Source organism: Syngnathus acus, chromosome 1 (genome assembly GCF_901709675.1).
Source record: "Syngnathus acus chromosome 1, fSynAcu1.2, whole genome shotgun sequence".
Taxonomy (NCBI): Eukaryota; Metazoa; Chordata; class Actinopteri; order Syngnathiformes; family Syngnathidae; genus Syngnathus; species Syngnathus acus.
This window is the reverse complement of record NC_051087.1, coordinates 4,776,159-4,788,581: the sequence shown is the minus strand read 5'-3', so window position 1 is coordinate 4,788,581 and position 12,423 is coordinate 4,776,159. Positions and strand designations below refer to the sequence as shown.

The 12,423-nt window shown below is 41.5% G+C and overlaps 3 protein-coding genes and 1 long non-coding RNA gene across 4 annotated transcripts in view; 3 read left to right on the top strand and 1 right to left on the bottom strand.

Moving 5' to 3' along the window:
* The window catches only part of LOC119121673, a 296,445-nt gene that overhangs the window by 33,975 nt on the left and 250,047 nt on the right, over positions 1-12,423 (top strand). The gene's annotated exons all lie outside the window — the stretch shown is intronic.
* znf207b (zinc finger protein 207, b) lies at positions 13-4,816 on the top strand. The gene is given in 13 exon segments (XM_037263027.1): positions 13-177; positions 653-779; positions 856-883; positions 886-923; positions 925-994; positions 1,070-1,246; positions 1,344-1,416; positions 1,525-1,586; positions 1,994-2,133; positions 2,329-2,409; positions 3,587-3,838; positions 4,103-4,259; positions 4,665-4,816. Coding segments are annotated over 13 exon segments (1,398 nt in total). The 5' UTR covers positions 13-136.
* nuf2 (UF2 component of NDC80 kinetochore complex) lies at positions 6,846-10,410 on the bottom strand. The gene is made up of 13 exons (XM_037263038.1): positions 10,222-10,410; positions 9,829-9,903; positions 9,491-9,567; positions 9,212-9,273; positions 9,044-9,141; positions 8,770-8,843; positions 8,364-8,457; positions 8,223-8,285; positions 8,015-8,152; positions 7,761-7,901; positions 7,377-7,552; positions 7,046-7,181; positions 6,846-6,974 (listed from the first exon to the last, which is right to left on the bottom strand). Exons 1-13 carry the CDS (start codon positions 10,342-10,344, stop codon positions 6,864-6,866), a joined length of 1,368 nt encoding a protein of 455 aa, XP_037118933.1. The 5' UTR covers positions 10,345-10,410; the 3' UTR covers positions 6,846-6,863.
* Positions 7,801-9,190, top strand: LOC119130085. Its single transcript, XR_005099360.1, has 2 exons — positions 7,801-7,923; positions 8,802-9,190. It is a non-coding gene; the product is annotated as an uncharacterized LOC119130085 (long non-coding RNA).

Below are 12,423 nucleotides of genomic sequence, written 5' to 3'. Positions count from 1 at the left end.
ACGTACGAAACTTACCGCTTCTACTTCCTGCATTAGGCGCCATTTTCGGCGTTGAGGTTGAACTACAGCATGCTGTTGTCAAACAGATAATAAGAATTTAAGAGACTACAACTTACTTTCAGTATTCATTACAAGCATGGGGCGAAAGAAGAAGAAGCAGATGAAGCCTTGGTGCTGGTATCCGTTTGAATGGAAACGCAAATCGGGAAGGAAAAAGTCGCAATAATTCGGACCTAGCCTGACAAAAGACAGGCCTAAACTAGCTCGGACGTTTATGGCTGCGTAAGATAACTAATGCTGCTTTTAAGTGTTTTTGTGCTGCCGAGTCGCTTTATTTATAAATACTCCGTAATCTTGTCTCAGTTGTGAATTGGTGAAAGTAATCTGTTTATTTACATAACCAACCAATGCTAGCTAATATGTTAGCCTAGCATTGTCGCCTGAGGAATCAACACGTCGTGGACTGTTAGCGCTTTGACGTCGCGTTCAAGTTATTCTTTAAGATAAATCCAAATTTGTCGCTAAAACGTCGAATGGTTTAACAACTGTTCGAAACAAAGCAGCGAGTCTCTTCCGCTTTGTACAATGTGGTTTCGTTTCGTTTCGTTTGTTTTACGTAATACGAGAACATTCCTTAAGTCTCCTCTCTAAGGTACTGCAATCGAGATTTTGACGATGAAAAGATCCTCATCCAGCACCAAAAGGCAAAGCATTTTAAATGCCACATTTGCCACAAGAAGTTATACACTGGCCCCGGCTTGGCCATTCACTGCATGCAGGTGGGTTGGCTTTTTATCACTTTCAATAAATTGTCCTATCTTGTGATTCGCATCAGCTGTTTTGGATGCATTACAGGTACACAAAGAGACTATTGACAGTGTGCCAATGCGATTCCTGGAAGAACAGACATTGAGCTTGAGATCCTATGGTATGGAGGGGATTCCTGACAAAGACATGCAAGAGAGGAGACGGACATTAGAACAGAAATCTCAAGGTTTGTGTTATTTAAGTGCTTAATTGATCATAGCGATATATATCCCTGCACTGTTTTGTTATTTGACCTGTTCAGATGGCAAAAAGAAAAACCCAGATGACTCAGATGACGATGACGACGATGATGAACCAGGTCCATCGGTGCCGCAGGTGGCTGGCGTGCCACCTCAGACAGGCTATGCTGCTCCCATGGCTCAGCCAGGGATTCCCCCTGTTGCTGGGGGACCGGGGATGCCGCCTGGTGGATATCAAGGTTGAGGAGACCAACTTAAAGTGGTCATAAAAATATGCGCAGCCTCAGTTTGTCATTCCATTCATTTTTATAAATGCTCGTTTCGTCATTGTTACAGGAATGCCTCCAATGATGCCAGGTGTTCCGCCCATGATGCACGGAATGCCTCCCATGCACGGCATGCCTCCAGGGTACCAGTTTCAATCTTGGATGATTTTTTGTTGGATAATACATCAGTTTTTTCGCTGTGCTTGAAAGTCGCTGGGAATGCCAGTTACTCAATTAAATGTCTTTTTCAGAATGATGCCAATGGGTGGGATGATGCCTCCCATGATGCCAGGCATGCCCGGGATGCCGCCAGGTTAGTTTGTTTGAAGCGAAGGAAGTTTTCTACTTTGCTGTATTTGCTCAACTATAGGCCTCAGCTCCTACAAGGTTTTCTAATCTTTGAGTAGTTTTTAACAGGAGACCAGCATCCTCAGGCTCTGTCTTAAATGCAGTCAAGTGATGCCGAACTAAATAGTTGCTACAGCACAATTTTCACACAAGTCTTGATTGAAGCATTTACAGCTTGGCGCTATGAAAAGAAAATCTATGTTTTGCGGGATATTACAACACAAAGCCACACACAGTACACCCTGAATACCGACATATTTTTTTATCCAGTATTGCGTGTCAGCCAAGAAGATCCTCAGAGATGAAAATGAATTTTGAATTTACGCAATAAATATTGTTCAAATCTCCTAAAGCTTTAATCTTGGGTCTCAGGAATGCCTCCACACATGGCTCCCAGGCCAGGGATGCCCCACATGAGCCCCGCCCCCGTAGCAGGAGTCATACCCAGTCGACCAACAGTACCGGCGGCTCAGCCCACTGTCTCCAAGCCTCTTTTCCCAAGTGCGGCACAGGTGGGAACCCTGCAGGGCATCTTTGTATTTCAGCCCCGTTTCCACGAAATGTATTTCTCTTTATGTGATTGCAACGAAAAGGGGCTTTTGAGCCATTACTCTCGTACAACTCGTTTGCACCTCACCCGCTGCTATATGTAATGTTCCAAACTCTTGATATGCCGATGCTGTCATCTCCTTTTCACCATGCTGCAGATGGGCACAGCAGCTGTTTCCTCTCCACCTGCAGACCAACAGTCTGCCTCCTCTCAGCCGCCCTTTCCTAACACCCCACAAGTACGCTCACAGATCAGACTGTGGCTGGCATCTAGATGCATGCCCCCCTTCCCCCCCAAAAAACACACAGACACTAACTTTAATTGAAACCCAGCCAGATTGCTAACAGTGTTTTTATTGCACTTTTGCTGCAAAGGTAAGACCGGCAGCCACATAATAAGCCCAGACAACATCTTCATTCTAATGCATGAGTTTTTTGGGACTAACAATTAGGGCTGTGCAATTCGCCAAAAAATATTTGGGATTTCCAATATAAAAACAATTAAAGGGGAAGTCAAGTCCGCACAATTTAACGAATTACACATTGTATATTCAAATATAATACGTACTTTATTTTTTAAGCATCGCCAGTGCTAATTCTACCTGTCAGTGGTAAAATCCGTTTGACAGATTCTGAGAATGAAATTCCTTCAAATAAGGAATATTCACACGCAAACACTCGGAGTGGCACAGCTAATTGAATTGCGACATTCTATTTTTACTAGATTTTACTTTGATGCTAATTTATTTTGTGCTTGTTTTTTTTCGTTGAATTTTTGTAGTTGATCAAACATGACGTTTTGAACCCAATAGAGAAGTTGACTATTAATGACTGTTTCAATACCAGTCAAAATAATTTAGTGTACTTTTTCCGTAATCGCCCAGCCCTACAATGATGCACATCGATAATGTGTCTGCATCATCTTGCCCTTTGTACACTTGCATGAATTATCTGGCATTGAATTCTAAATGTATGCGTACATTCATTGTTGCACATCCAAAAATGGAATCGAAATTCAATCCAAGGATTGTTACACATTCTAAAAACAGTGGACCCCTGTTTCTCGTGAGGGATACATTGTAGACATGGCCAGCCGCAGTAGGTTCAAACCTGCGGTTTAGACAAGAGCTTATCATCGTCGTGCAAAACCTATCTGCAGCATTATTGATTGGCGGATTTCCCTTTTGGTGATGAGAAGGTGGAGGATGTTCTTATTCAGACCAGCCGTAAAATAATCCTGCCTTTTGTTGTTTGACAAAAACAAATTGAAAGTGGGCACGAACCACGATGCAGCGGGGGTTCACGTCAGCGCTGTTCGATCTGGAATGTTAGGGTGGCTTTGTGTCCTCTGTGAAGTCCGTAGCGGGTTGCTGTTGTGCTGTTCATTGTTCATTTATTTACCTGTTGTCCGCGCAGGCCCAGCAAAGTGCTTCAGGAGCCGCCGCAGCAAACCCCCACAGCGCCAGCGCAGCCTCCTCAGACCCGCCCAAAGCAACATTCCCCGCATATACCCAACCCTCTGTCTCTTCCTCCGCTTCCACTTCCTCCTCTAACCCCTCTAGCGGCACTGTGGCCAAAGCCCCGGCCACAGTGCCCACTAAACCTGCCACCCTGTCCGCCACGAGTGCAACTAGTAAGTTGATCCACCCTGATGAGGATATCTCGCTGGTAAGTTGCTTGAACTCTCTTTTTTGCCCTTTGCACAGTAAGTAATGACTGATGCATATAACAGTATACGTAATCCATTTTGGGAGAGTTGTGAAGTATTGTAAATGCATGCTAATCGAAGCGTTTATCCACAGAAAATTCAAAGCTTTTTTTAGTTGGCCTCGCTCGTTTACTTTTGTGGAAATTCTTGGTTGTGCTGTAAAGGGACACGGCAATGTTTCTGTAAATCTAATTAGCTGCTCTGTGTCCTGTCCCTCCCCACAGGAGGAACTGAAGGCCCAGTTGCCCCGTTACCAGCGTCTCTTAGCCAGGACAGCTCAGGCCCATGCGGCTGCTCCCCCGGCGGCAGCTGTCGGCGGCATGATGGCCCCGCAGCAAGGTTTGCCACCTCAGCAGCTTGGCATGAGGCATCCCATGCACGGTTAGAAGACGACCGCTTTTCACACCCAGATTAGGCGTTGTGAGGTTGTGTACTTTTACTGTGCTGTCACATAGCACAAGAAGCAACGCTCACTTACTGCCATCCACATTGATTTGATGCAGATTTTTTTTTTTTTTTTATGTGACTCAAGAATAAATTCAGGCAACATCACCAATGAAGGAACATAACTTTTACTCATCATAAGCAGTCACATGTAAATTTAAAAAAAAAAAAGTAATTTTAAGTCGCATCTTCACAGAATTGGTTAAAAAATTGCATCCTGGCCATTTCCACCCTAAATTATGTTCTAAATAATCCTGATAGACATCAAAAAATAGTATGGCATGTGACATTTAAAAAAAAATTCTGCTGAACACCAATCTCTCCCTCCTGTGTTCTCTGTAGGTCAATATGGTGCTCCCCCACAGGGCATGCCAGGCTACATGCCTGGAGGGATGCCTCCATTTGGGCAGGGTCCTCCTCTGGTGCCCCCTTTCCAGGGAGGCCCTCCCATGGGCATGAGGCCGCCTGTCATGTCTCCCGCCGGGCGCTACTGAAGGGGCAAAGCAGCCACAACATTAGGTTTGAGGTTCATACCTTTCTCTCATCCTTGTGCATTTTCAGACCTAAGAGCAGTAAGGCCTGCTGCGGTGGCGAAGATGTAATTGTTCTTGGCAACACATGGACATTTCATGTTACCACACAAGCTTCTTTTCTCATTTGATCACTTGTGGAGATAAAATTCTTTCCCCTCGTAGGTTTCACTCAGGTTCTTAGGGGTGAAGTGTGTTAAACTCAGTCATATTTCTGTTGAAGCTGCTGGACTTACATGAACGTACCAACCCCCTTACAAAGGCAAGTTTATCCTGTAAAACATATATTGTTTTTTTTGTTGATTTTGTAGATTGCTCGATGCCCTCACAGCATGCTTAGATGCTGTTGGACTTGCGTCCCCAACCTTGGTTGGTGAGGGTTTCGGTGATGATTCCAACTATGTACTTTCTGTGGCTCATAAGTCTAGCTTTCTTCTTATTTCAGGTTTTTTAGTATTTCCTGCTTAAAATGGTTTTTGTGTGCATCCTTTGTAATGTTTTATCAAGCTGTTGTAATAAAATCCACCTTAAAACCGCAGTGCTGGTTTGTTGTGACGTGCGTGAAGGTGAGTCACAAAGGTTTGTACCAAGTCTTGTATATTTTTGACACGCAACACAAAGTTGGCCATCGCTACTTTTTGGTGTCATCCATCAGAATGACCTCATATTCTAATAGACTGAATATTGACATTAACCAAAGGCTATTGGCCTTGAATGAAGATGGTCAACTTGTGGCTTCTAACTATGCATGACATAATAACCTGAGAAAAATTGCTATAGAAATGACTTCCAAGATGTTGAAGACCTACACACACACTTTGCGCTTTAAGCCAAACACTTGTAACACCCAGTAATACAGGAACTGCAGCAAATAGCAGCTAGAACTTAATTAATTGGAAGCATATTTAACCTGACCTGGTCAAATGTCTTTCTTTTTTTCTTCCCAAAAATGATGTGCAACTAGCCTTATTTACTGCAGTATGCGTATTCCGGGTTACTAAAATGCTTTCTTGTCTATTTGTCATGTTAGCCGCCTGTCTTCTGGGCGGGCATTCGATCAGGTTGGTTGAGTTCTTAAGGACTTTGTCAACAATTATTGTGGATTAAAAAGACCCCTCCGATTACTTAACTGCTTTGTATGTGTTTGTCGTCTGTAGCAACCCCCACTCCACTTTTCAGCCTTGTACCCACTCTTCTGGCGCTACAGGCCTTTAAACCCCAGTAAGTACCCGCTATTCTGTGTAGTGTGGGTCTGTACTGTACAACTATACTGTATTTCATTTCATAATGCTCTATGGTTCAAAGTTTATTAGACGGCACAGACCGATGAACTGCTAGTTGAAGTTAACTGTACAGTCACGGAATGGACTTGCATGGTAAGTAAACAAAATAACAGCTTTAGACTAAAGCAGGAGTTAAAAGTATTACAAGATAAGATTCAACAACAAGCATGAAATCCTGTTCAGTTGGATTTCCAAGTGGAAAACTGCTACTACCACCTGGACAATAGTTTGGGTCTTTAGAAATGTAAGACTCTGAGCCAACCCTCTTACTGCCTCGCCATCATCCATCAAAAACTGTAGAACCATTTCAGCTGTAGGAAGGAAACTTGTAAAAATGTGGCCCCAAAGGACTGAAGTTTGACACCCACTGTAGGGTTTTGGCAGCAGTATGTGTGTCAAACCCATTGTTTTGTAACATTCACAAATAAATTATGAAAGTGATGCCATTATTCTGCTTGTGTGCTTAACTGGACAACCAATCAATGCTCAGTGTTTGCAGATAATATACCAAGTCTCAGTGAAACAATGTATTATCATTAAAAAATATACACACAACTATAATATGATTTTATTTATTACAGAACCCACAAGTCAGCATGATTATTTAAGATGCTACCTACTGCTGAATGCTTTTATTAACTGCTCAGAAATAGTTGGCATTTTAGGTCAGACGCTAACATACATTTTGAATTAACACTTTAAACCCCAACCATTTTTAAATGGAAAGATTATTGGAAACTTGCCAACATTTTAGTGGCATTTTCTTTTATATTTAAGATCATCATCTCAATTCTCCTGTCCATCTCATCCATAGCAGTTGCCAGAGTGTCATACATTGCCTGGAGATAGAAAAATATGTCAGAAGCCAATTACAAAGTCACACTGAATAAAACTATCCTTGTGGTCATACCTGAGCTTTCTTGGTTTGTTGGCTGCAGGTGCCTGTCAGGCTCTGGATCTCAACTTTCAGCTGCTGATTCTCTCTGGAAAGCCCTTGGATTTCATCTACCTTTTCCTCACGTTTCTGACCTATTTGGCTCCACTCTCTGGATTATAGTTGGACCAAAAACAACGCAAAAAGTATATTAATTTACATATCACAAAAAGTATCAAACTCTGTATCAAGTTCTGTAACACACACACATCACATTAGACATGTCTACAGATCAAGCATGCCCGCTCATACTAAATGCAGTGGGCTAATTGCAAAGTTGATATATAGTAGAAGCTTGCGTGCATACCCCAACACATCATTGATATGTTGCTCCTTGATCGCCTTCTTCTTTTGCCTGAGGATGTTATTTTTGACCTCCCGGTCCAGCTTTTTGTCAAGAGTTCGTTTAAGCAGCTCCTCCTCTTTGCACAGCTCCTTCAGCTCCTTCTGCTTTTTCTCACACTGAGAAACAAGCTGCTTGTACTGCATAAAGTGCACATGAAAAATGAATGTTTTTTTTGAACTCCAAAGCACGAAACAATTTCATCAAAAAATGGTTGCACATGATTAAAATGTTTAACATGTACTGTATATATTTTTTAAAATATTTATAGAAAAAAAAGTTTCGGTTTTGATTGTATGCAACCGAAGGTGAAGTTGTTATATCGGCTTTGCATCAAAATGTTCATACCTCCTCATCCTGCTGCTTTCTGTCCTTCATGCTGATTTCCAGATCTAGCAACAAATTGTACATTTGCTGCATCTCCATGTCGGTGTGGTTCATTCTCTGGACCATGTTTTGAAGCTCCACGACATCCCCATACGTTTTTGCCTAACGTGAACACCGCATACATGTAAGTATAAAACAGTTCTCAAAAACAATTTGAACTTGATTCGATACTTGCGGCTGATATTGGCTGCCAGACAACTTCAATGTTCACTCACTAAAGAGCTTTTTATGTCATTGATATTTTCCCTCATTCTCTCCATTTGGATCTGCAACTCCTCTGGCGACTCAACAATTTGAGACTTGACTTTGTTCATGTCCTCCTTCACGGTGTTTATATCCACCTTCACGTGGGCCTAAAAAAAAAAAGAACACTCGATCATCTCAAATAGAAGCATCATCAGTAGATTACAAGACCCCTCATACCAGTTTCTTTGTAAGCTCAGCGATTCTACATTTCCACTCTGTAATCGCGTCGTCTTTAATTTTCTGAAAGTAGATGACCAGTTTTATTTTACCTTGACTGACAGTAAAACAAATGCTATGGTGAACGCCGTCACCACTTACTACTTCGTTTAACAAAGGTGCGGTGGTAGCGTGCAGTTCCGAGAGGGCAGCTTCCAGCTTAGCAGCCTCCGCTTGTTGCTCTGGTGGAATGGTCCTGAACAAGTGTAAAAGAATAAAAGCATCTTCAGACCACTGGACAGCTCAACAATGTCATTGTTCACACGGAGTCGCCGGGTGAGTTCAGAGAATGGGGGAGTATAGTGAGTCGTCATTCAAATCTTGCAATCAACTTGAAAATTGCAAACTTCCGCTTTAATGTGAATCATAGCATGCGCAAATCAAGGTGTAAAAAGTCACAATGAATGAGTGTGATTCTTGCAAACACCAGAAAAAATGTTGCTAAAGTGAAGAATGGTTCAAAAGTGTGACCTGTACTGTGCATAAGCATGTTTACTTCAAGACTTACCTCAGCATTTTAATTTTTTTTTCTGCTTCCAGGTTTCCTGTGGCAAGAGTCTGCTGCATGCCTAAGGCCGCCCTCTGAGAAAAACACAGTCACAAGCTAACCATTGCTTACGTCCTCGGTAAAACAAACCCCAGCAAATAAGTGCCAACTGTTTCATAGAAGAGGTTAAAATGAATACAGTGCTTTAGGATCATAATTTGCGGCATACTAAATTCCTTGCAAGAAAAGTGACTGCACTTTCAAAGCAAAAAATATTTTGATCAATATCACGTACAAACTTTGCTTCCTTTGCTGACATCACATCAATTCTCTGCTTTCTGAATTGAAGAAAGTTCATGATGGCACTCAAAATAGAAAGGGTTCGCTGTTTCTCTGAAAAAGATATTATCTGGTTACATTTCATAAATGCATTGAATAGAAAAAAAAATAATTTAAAACTTACTTGGTGCTAGTAGGTCATTCAGTGAGAAGTCATACACTAAACACATGGGCAGAAACTGCTGCCTACAAAAAGATGTCATGTATAATGAGAAGAAAGTAGAATGCAAGAGCAACACAAGAAATTTTACTAGAAATGCTTGATTTTCACCAAAATGTACGCATTGTGTTTACAGCATCATACCAATATTATGGCTACTTTAGTTCGCCAAGAGCAAATTATTAAGAAAAAACGTTTCAGTTTGAGTACACTGATTACGCAGTTTCATGAACCAAAACTCACATTTGTGAGCAGATGCAGAGGATGCCAGTTGCCCCCTCGTAAGATTCAGGGGACTGAATGTTTTCCACAAATGTAACCTGTTGGAAAATGGATATTAAACAGTCAGTTCTGCAAAACTGCAATCTGAGCTAAATATTCAGATTAGGGAGGGCCCCCCAAATCATGAGTAACATTACAGGCACAAAGAATGTTTGGAATTTGTGTCACTGATGAAATGCTGTCACTTGTCAAGTCTGACCTTAATCCACAACAAATCAATTAATTCCGAATATAGATGAAATTTGATAAAACTGAAGAAGGGACATTGAGACCATCTAACTGTAGAAACAATACTTAACCATTGAGTGGTATTCAGCTCTGAAAGGAAAGAGTTGATGCAGTACTCGCATGTAGAGTAATTGCACTGCTTCTGGCTGTAATGAAAGAAAGGCACATAAGCTTCTAAAATTCAGGCAAAAAAAATAATAATTGAGCACGACAAATCAAACTTTTGCCACAAGACTTCAAGGAGGTTAAAGTGCATTGGAAGTAAACGCCCACTTTTAGTCAAAAACAAAACATCATTCTGGCCATTACAAAAGTAACTTAGCAATTCCCCAATTATTTTTCCGTTTTCTGCATTCTTGACGACTTAACTTTTGCAGTAGTAGCCTAAAGTAAGCTGTCATTTTATTCATGTTTTGAAGCGCTCGTTTAACATTTAGGAATTCATTCAGAGCGCATAAAATTACCTTTGGAGACGGAGCAAGATCGCTCTTGTTGAAATGTTTTGCTTCTTCGCCAAGAAGGACTTCTGTTTTGTAAAACCTCACGACCACATCCACGGGGTGAACGGGAAAGGCGTTTTCAGCCATTGCTGTTTAGTCTTCGTGTAAACAAACAAACAAAAAACGGGTCCACCGCTAGCACAAATCTCCCGCAAAAATGGCGCCTAAAATTTATATTTCTTCTTCGTTTCTTTTTTCTTCTTCTTTTACTGCTGCGGCTCGCTGTTGTTTCTTTACTCCGCCTAGCGTGTCGGATGATAGGCTAAAGGCCGTATTTAACACATTTACTTAGTGATGTGCATTACAGTTCTTTTAAGTGAACTGAATCTTTAGAATCAGTTCTCTCAAAAGACTCGTTCAAACGAATCGTTCAACACACGCACATAGCACAGAGCAGGAAATAAAAAGTGCAGTGGGACACCATGGGAAAATATTTTACAGGGTTGAAAAGAACGGCGGAGAGAGACAGATAAGAGAATCGAGTTACACGAAAGCTAAGACAAGGAAATATGACGAAGCGTACGTAGCGCTCGGCTTCAGTGCGACTAAGATGGGAGACGAGGAAAGACCGGTGTGTTTACTGTGCCTTACAATGTCGGCAGCGGTCAGTATGAAACCAAAAAAATGAATGCGGCACTTATAAAGTCATTGCACCCCGATCACGCCGATAAGACGCCAAAGGTTTTTCAGCGAAAACGGGGAGAATATTGTGAACAATCATCCCACTTTGTGAACGCTACTTATGCACTGTATGCAAAAAAAAAAAAAACACACAGCATTGCAGAGGAGCTGATACTACCTGCAGCTGTGGATATGGTCTCCGTCATGTTGCCTCATTTTGATTAAAAAAAACTGGACAAATTGTTTCATTCATTTTTTGTTTTGTAGATTAAAATGTTTTATGTATTGTGCTCCTGAGTTAATGTTGCTGATTACTTTGAATTTAATATTATTTATTGCTGTTATTTAATTAATATTATGTTTGTTTATTGTTATATGATTGTATTTTTCCACCATAAAATGACAGTTGGTCAAGAATGTTTATAGTGTGAATATTTATAATTTATTTTTTAATTTCAGGCAAAGTGATGTACTTTGAATCTGTTCTGTTGCAGACTAAAAAACAATGTCATTAATAAAGTTATTCTTTATTGTAAGTTGACTTTTTGTTTTTCTTTAATGTTAATAACATGGGGAGGCGCGAAATGTTTTCTTCCCCCTAGGGGGGGCATCACAGAAAATAATTGAGAAGCACTGACCTAATAACAGGCCACTTCATTAGGGAAAAATCATGGCCAAAGCTTAACTGAAAGTGAAAAGTGCCATACCCGCCCGCACCCCTACTTTCTGATTGGCTGTTTGATCTGTGACGTCACTTGGACACTCCCTTAGGTACACCGCCATTTTCAAGTGTACCTAATAACAGGTCACTTTATTAGGGAAATATCATGGTCAAAGGTCACAGGTGCACTTAACGAGGGAATCTTCGAAAACCTGTTGGAATGCGGCCCCGATGACTAGGTCACACCTGTGACCTTTGACCCTATTTCCCTAATAAAGTGGCCTGTTATTAGGTACACTTGAAAATGGCGGTGTACCTAATGGAGTGTCCGTGTGATTCCCTCGTTAAGTGCACCTGCGTGAAAAGTTTTAGCTCCTGCAGAACATGAAATGAGCTAAAACTTTTCACGCAGGTGCGCTTAACGAGGGTCACTTGGAAAACATATTGGAACGCGGCCCCGAGGACTAGACCTTGACACCTGTGACCTTTGACCATGATATTTCCCTAATAAAGTGGCCTGTTATTAGGTACACTTGAAAATGGCGGTGTACCTAATGGAGTGTCCGTGTGATTCCCTCGTTAAGTGCACCTGCGTGAAAAGTTTTAGCTCCTGCGGAACATGAAATGAGCTAAAACTTTTCACGCAGGTGCGCTTAACGAGGGTCACTTGGAAAACATATTGGAACGCGGCCCCGAGGACTAGACCTTGACACCTGTGACCTTTGACCATGATAGTTCCCTAATAAAGTGGCCTGTTATTAGGTACACTTGAAAATGGCGGTGTACCTAATGGAGTGTCTGTGTGATTCCCTCGTTAAGTGCACCTGCGTGAAAAGTTTTAGCTCCTGCGGAACGTGAAATGAGCTAAAACTTTTCACGCAGGT

Excerpts from the sequence above, each read along its gene's own strand:
- nuf2 (XM_037263038.1), bottom strand. The coding sequence starts at position 10,344 with ATGGCTGAAAACGCCTTTCCCGTTCACCCCGTGGATGTGGTCGTGAGG. Across the intron at positions 8,286-8,363 it reads CACCTTTGTTAAACGAAGTA|AAAATTAAAGACGACGCGAT; the intron begins GTAAGTGGTGAC and ends ATCTACTTTCAG. Across the intron at positions 7,182-7,376 it reads CATATCAATGATGTGTTGGG|AGAGTGGAGCCAAATAGGTC; the intron begins GTATGCACGCAA and ends ACTATAATCCAG.